Source organism: Mycetomoellerius zeteki, unplaced genomic scaffold, assembly GCF_001594055.1.
Source record: "Mycetomoellerius zeteki isolate Tzet28-1 unplaced genomic scaffold, Tzet1.0 scaffold327, whole genome shotgun sequence".
Classification (NCBI taxonomy): Eukaryota; Metazoa; Arthropoda; class Insecta; order Hymenoptera; family Formicidae; genus Mycetomoellerius; species Mycetomoellerius zeteki.
The window spans coordinates 1,194,931-1,201,746 of NW_017257313.1; the positions used below are offsets into that span (position 1 = coordinate 1,194,931).

The window sequence follows — 6,816 nt, forward strand, 5'->3', positions numbered from 1 at the left end:
TTAAAAATTTTCGACAGCAACAAGGGAGATTCTCTCCGACGAAAAAGGCATAAGAAGGGCGTACTATCACGATCGTATTGCCGCTAATATTACCGTACGATGTAATGTATAGCGTGGGGTACACGGATATCATCGTGTAGGTGTCCGTTCGCTGTTGCTGCTGCTGTCGAAGGATACAGAGTCAGGGGCGGAGAAACGGTACGTAGAACAGTTAGACGACGACCCACATCGAGCCGAGTGCCTCGCAGCGGCCGGCGTACCAGTTTCTTCGACCTTGCACCACAACCAGGTACCACAAACGGTCTTCTAAAATTTTATGAATCTGTCGGGGGAACGATTCATAAATTCATTTGCCTTTCCTGAAAAACGAAATATCATCGATTTATCATCAACCGTTATGATAAAAATTCATAGGGATTCCACTTCACGGAAACTCGAGTCGTAACAAAGAAGATAACGTCCAGACGCATCGAATACAGATTGAGATCGATTTCTGCTCGATATGTCTTGGCCCTTTTTTATGATATCGAGTTAAAAAAAATATATATAACGCGATATTATTAAAAGATTAAATTCAGAGATATCTTTTTCAAACTTTGTCACGTATTAATTTGCTGAAAGCACGTGATAATGATACGAGCTTGCACTCGAATCTGATTTGTTGAATCCGTTCTCACCGCGCAAGTCACAAAAATCAGTCATCTCATTATATTTATCGCGAAGTTTGTAAAGCGCGCGCAGTCAGCATTAACCACTTGTAAGGCGCACTTGCTCCCAAGCTTCATTTTAATTGAGAGAAATAGCGCTGAGCGTAGTCTTGCTTACGCATCGTGAAATATACATAGCGCATATCATGATGTCGCGAATCGCGATCATCATCGCTCTATGCGTTCTATCGAGCGAAGCACGCAACTTTAATGAAATGAAGGAAATATTCTGGAACAAAATTCAAGAGAACGTTGAAGCGAGTGAGACAAAGGATGAGTTATACAAATCTGCCGAGTTCTCAACGCGTTCAATTGGGTTCGACGATGATCGAGAGGCTCAGCTGAGAAGTCGTACTCGGACATTACAGAATTTACCACCGGCCGTAATGGCAAGATACATCGTTAATCAAGCTGGTAATCAACGTGATATCATTAGCACCTACCAAATAATAAGTTTTTACATTAATAAAATAATCAAGATTGGGTAGTTAATTAGTTAAAAGTAAATAAAGTTAAAAAATTAACAATGTTTAACTTAACTTGGTTAATTTTAAATATATTAACTTTTGATTTTAACTCCTTTTGCAAAACACTTATTTCGCAAATAAAATATTAAATTCATTTGATAATCCAAATTTCTTTATCATTTAGATTTTAATCTAATTTTTAAACGTGTCGAAACGTTTGATTATTGTATATATATACGTTTATTAAAGATCTTATATTGTAGTTGGCTCGTTTGCCCTTGTTTTATTTATTGATTTATTCTAATTGAGCCATATTAACATTTAATTATTCTAATTTTTAAAAATTACATTTTCATTTTTAGCTAATTTAATCTTAATGCAACTTTTAATCAAGTGTTTATAGTGTTTTTTACTAGCAGAACTGGTGCGCACTCAGTGCATATTAAAGCTGTTTTACACTAACTTAATTTGAATGTAAAAGTGAGATATCTCAATTAATAAAATACCCAATGTATATTTTATCAAACCATATATTTATATACCACAATAAAATATATTGAGGATTTCGCGGTTTAATTCGTTTCTATATTTTTATTGAACGTACATTTTTACATCGATTGTACAACGGCTTTAAAGTGCACTGAGTGCGCACCAGCTCTGCCAGTGAAAAACGCTATTAGTTTCTTGTTCATGCAACTTTTAAAATAACAAAGTTAATTTTATAGATCAGTAACTTTAACTTAACTTCATTAAAAGATAAAAATTATCTTACTTACGTAACTTTGATAATTATGTAAAATAGTGTATAAAAGTTTATCATTATAAATTATATGAGCTGATATTCTGATATATACATAAAGAATATATGCTGATATATTCTACATATACAATTTTGCATTAATATAAAATACATAGCTATTTACAAGAGAGAAAGAGAGGAACCATTTATTTATTATAATAAATATTTTTGTTAACGCGTGCAGGCAGCTTCTATTCAATATCTCACCTTAATTAAATATGTAAATATTGTAAATGAATGCAAATTGTCACACAATTTGCATGTCATTTTATCAAAACATGTGTATCAAGATAATCATCGAAAGGCGAAAGATACAAAAAGCACTTGAAATAACATTAAATTATCGCGTTTCACTCACACATCTTGTAGATGAAATTGTATATACGTACACTATTTGCTACTTATTTCGACAGAATACTGATATCTTGGCCTCACGCCAGACATATTTGATTTGGTATCAACTAATAAATAACTCGTCGCCATCAAATACAAACACGAAAAAAAAGAACAATTTTATTTTCAGAAGAGAATAAATAAAGAAATTACAAATTTTTCCATTTATTCGAATCCATCTGAAAAGATCAGAATTGTAACTTATTGCATAGAAAAGGGATGTGTGTTTTATAAAAATGATTCAGCACACTTTATGTACCATTAACGTACCTATTTATGGACTCAGTATTATATGGATCTATGTATTTGCAGATTGGGGGGCCGTAGCGACGATAAGCACAAGGAAAGATGTTCCAGACTTTCCCGTTGCAAATTTGATCTCCATCGCCGATGGGCCTGTTGGAGACGGTACCGGAATACCGTACATGTATCTCACCCCTTTGGACTATACCGCTCAAGATCTTGCTGTAAGTATAGTGTTATAAACAGACGTTTGAAACAGATACCGTTTGAAAGATATTTAGGTACAAATATAATTGTACACGTAACGTAAACTGTAAATTTTCAACACTGGCAGTAAATTTTGGAACACAGCCATTGTACTGTATATACGTTATATATTGATACAATTGTACTATACATTTTGTGTACTATCTAAAACATTTACGAAGAGTTTATAGAAATTGAAAAATATAAAGGACAATACAATAATCCTATTAAAATGTGATGCAAAAGACATCATAGCATAATCAATCTGATAATTTTACATTTTTGTTTCTTGATAAATTAATAATCTTTAAAAATTTTTTTAATTATATGGAATATACGTGCGTGATATCAAAACGATAGCAACAATTTTTTAAATTACATTGTACAAATGTCAGAAAATATTACCAGAATTTATTTTGTATATTGATATTTTTTATCAATTAAAAAATACTTAACATCTTTTCCAGCTTGAAATGATCAAATTTAATATTTGATTATATTTCCATAAAAATATAATTTAAAAAATGTAAAAAATAATTGCTATCATGTTCCATTTTGATATCATGCATGTTGTGTATGATTAAAAAGATTTTGATTACTATCTTATCATACAAGTTATATTAAAAAAATTTTAATAACTGTCTTATCACGAGATAAATCATAACTTTAATTGTAATTTTGCTATTTAATTTGAAAACAAATTAAATTATATAATAATTTAATTCGAAACGTGACACGATAACGATTATTTTTCATTATCAAATTGAAAAAGATATCATGTTCTTTTTAACTGATATAAAATATCAAAATTTTTTAAATAATTCTAACTCGTTTGTCTCATCTAAATTTTGATCGTAACTATATCATGTCAATACATGATTGTTACAGAAAGATCATCGTGCGACTGTGTTCGTATCATTAGCTCAAGGAAACTATTGCAAGGATAAGGGATATGATCCGATGGACCCAAGATGCGCTAGAGTCCTTCTGACTGGAAAGATTAAAGCGGTCAGTAAATCACTCACTAATTTTTGTATTTGTATTTTTTTGTCGCTAACATATTCAATGTTTTAACAGGTGAAAAACGAGACTCAGAAAGTCGTGGAACAATTATTTTTCGGTCGTCACCCAAAATTACAGAATATGCCTGCAGGTAAAATCGTTATAAAAGATTGGCCTTCACAACACTTGCAAACACATTTGTGCTTGTTTAATACTTGATAAACAACAAAAGTGAAATGGTTAATTTCAAGAACATTGCGAGTGCTAAGTGAAATACAGCCTAGTCTCTCCATATATTACCTAAAGAATTTTAATGTACGAGGGGGGACCCAAAAAAAACGGGAATTTCGTCATAACTTCTTTATTTCTCAATATTTTAACACCAAATTTTGATCACCTTCAAAGTATTCGCCATTGACCACAACGCACTTCTCCAAACGATTCTTCCATTGTTCAAAACAGTTTTTAAATTCACTCATCGGGATGTCCTTTAAGCCTTCCAGCGATTTTTGTTTCACCTCCTCCACAGTGGCAGATTCGATTGCAGAGGTGTTGTGCACGCGGAGTTCGTTCCCCCGGGTCAAACTGCCAACCAGAAGCTCTACTTGGAGGTTTTTGTTCCCCAGACTCAAAAGGAATATGAAAGGAAAGCGTTTTGCCACTGTGGAGGAGGTGAAACAAAAATCGCTGGAAGGCTTAAAGGACATCCCGATGAGTGAATTTAAAAACTGTTTTGAACAATGGAAGAATCGTTTGGAGAAGTGCGTTGTGGTCAATGGCGAATACTTTGAAGGTGATCAAAATTTGGTGTTAAAATATTGAGAAATAAAGAAGTTATGACGAAATTCCCGTTTTTTTTGGGTCCCCCCTCGTATATTAAGATTATTGGTGTCCATTTCTATCATGTAGATTAACTTTATTAATCTCATTTATAAATTATACTTTTTATCTTTTTCTATTTCTAAGAATTAAAAAAAGATATAGAGTAAATTAACCCAAGATTAAAATTTATCTACATTGATAAAAGTGGGCCTATATTGCATCATTTATTTGCACAGATCACCGTTTCTTTTTCGCCCAGTTGGACATAACTACAATTGCCTTATTGGACACCTTTGGTGGACCGAAATATATTTCCGTTGATGATTACTTAAACACACCGACCATCCGCAGAAATTCTGATTTGCGCCGTAGAAAAATTATTTTTAATAAATCTACTGTTTGACAAGAGTATACTTCCTGTCAGAATCTAATAAGATCCTGATAGTCCAAATTTCCAAAGCTTGATATCAAGTCTTCCCTAGAAAGGAATTTTTAAAACTAATTAATATATTTTTATATGTCTAATAACTTGCATTGTTAAGAATTTATGTAAAAACTATGTGCATTACTGGGGATTTCAGTGTTTAAAAAAAATATACAAATTTTTAATTTGTATTGATTCCATACAGCACAGAACGTGCAGCAATATCGTTGCAATAACGCTGCAATTTTGTTGCAATGTTGCAGCATTATTGCTATAACTTTTGTGCTGTATGGGATTATACATAGTTATATATTATATATATAGTAATAAATTGATATATTTAAATCAACGAGTTATTTCATTCTTTTATTTAATTGATGAAATCTTATTATATCACCCTATTCTGATCGAACGGACAATTATAAGTATTATATAAAATAAAAGTTCTATTTTTTAAAACCTAACCTAACTTAACCTGTTTTTTGTTCGTACTATTTTATCGTATGATATACAGATATGTTTTTGTATAATTATTCGTCTGAAAAAACAAAACTGTTGAGATATCTCATCATAAAAATTAAAATACGAGTGTCATGATTCGAGAATAGTCACATGATTTGTGACGTATCGCTGTACGCATGCGCATAGTGGACTGGTGATCTGATTCCATCATGCGCATGCGTGCGGAAGTTTTGCCGGTGTCCCATGGTGTCCCATTTACACCAAATGTCGCAAATGTGCACTGGATTGCATTGAATTTACACGTGTTACACGTGGAGTATACTTTACGTTCGGTGTATCTGCAGAAATACGTGAAAATACGTTTTTGTTTTTGATTCAATTAAGGTATATAAAAATATTGATTTAAAAAGAGTATAAATTTTATGAAATAATTTTACTCACAATCAGCGTGATAATTGTGGAAACGTTTGTTGACAGTTTGCTTCTGTAAGAGGTTATGTCTTTCCGTGGACGCGGCGGTAGGGGTGGCGGTGGTTTTAGGGGTGGTCGAGGAGGCGGAGGATTTAATAGGGGACGTCCTGGTGGTTTCGATAGGAACAGAGGGTAATTTTATGAATATTGTAATAATAATTTGCATAAAAAATGCGACAGACAAATTTGTCGAAGATTAGGTTAGGTTACAAATAAAACTCCAAGACATTAAAATGTTTTTCGCTGCAAATTTATTGTAGGTATGATCAAGGTCCTCCAGAAACAGTAACGCCGTTAGGACATTTCACATGGACGGTAGAAAACGATTTAGTTCTTAAAGTCGACATTGAACAGGTGCCTTTTTTCAATGCTCCAATCTACACAGAGAATAAACAGCAGATTGGAAAAATAGACGAAATATTCGGGAACATTCGGGACTACTACGTATCTGTTAAGTTATCGGAAAATGTGAAAGCCTCTAGCTTCCAGAATGATGTTCAGGTATTATAATATTAAAATTAAATTAAGAAGCGCCATAACGGTCAGAACGTTAAGATGTTGAACTATTGTAAATTCATTTAAATGAATTAATTTCAGAAATGATAATTGCGTGCCGATATGGTTGTCGGACTTTCAACGCAATCAAATCTGAAAATATTAATAATCCCCCCAAATTCCCCAACTTAAAAACTGTAATAAAACTTATTGCGAAAAATAATGCCTCGGCCGGGAGTCGAACCCGGATCTCTTGCATTCCGTGCGAGCGTCCTAAGCCTTTAG

The 6,816-nt window shown here is 32.8% G+C and overlaps 3 protein-coding genes across 4 annotated transcripts in view; 2 read left to right on the top strand and 1 right to left on the bottom strand.

The window, feature by feature from the left end:
• Positions 1 to 718: 718 nt before the first annotated feature.
• CREG (Cellular Repressor of E1A-stimulated Genes) lies at positions 719 to 5,258 on the top strand. The gene is made up of 5 exons (XM_018451914.1): positions 719 to 1,121; positions 2,679 to 2,833; positions 3,744 to 3,863; positions 3,933 to 4,008; positions 4,916 to 5,258. Exons 1-5 carry the CDS (start codon positions 854 to 856, stop codon positions 5,080 to 5,082), a joined length of 786 nt encoding a protein of 261 aa, XP_018307416.1. The 5' UTR covers positions 719 to 853; the 3' UTR covers positions 5,083 to 5,258.
• Positions 5,259 to 5,843: 585 nt separating this feature from the next.
• The window catches only part of Gar1 (Gar1 ribonucleoprotein), a 2,363-nt gene continuing 1,390 nt past the window's right edge, over positions 5,844 to 6,816 (top strand). The window contains exons 1-3 of one of the 2 annotated variants that reach the window (XM_018452016.1): positions 5,844 to 5,949; positions 6,043 to 6,168; positions 6,297 to 6,537. In XM_018452016.1, coding sequence (XP_018307518.1) covers positions 6,062 to 6,168; positions 6,297 to 6,537 — 348 coding nt within the window. In that variant the 5' untranslated portion in view covers positions 5,844 to 5,949; positions 6,043 to 6,061. The remainder of the gene's footprint in view (positions 5,950 to 6,042; positions 6,169 to 6,296; positions 6,538 to 6,816) is intronic. The other variant, XM_018452017.1, reaches the window with a different exon arrangement.
• Larp7 (La related protein 7) overlaps positions 6,363 to 6,816 on the bottom strand; it is a 7,209-nt gene continuing 6,755 nt past the window's right edge. Inside the window, exon 7 of the mRNA XM_018452010.1 lies at positions 6,363 to 6,413. The gene's annotated coding sequence lies outside the window, so the exon portion shown is untranslated. The remainder of the gene's footprint in view (positions 6,414 to 6,816) is intronic.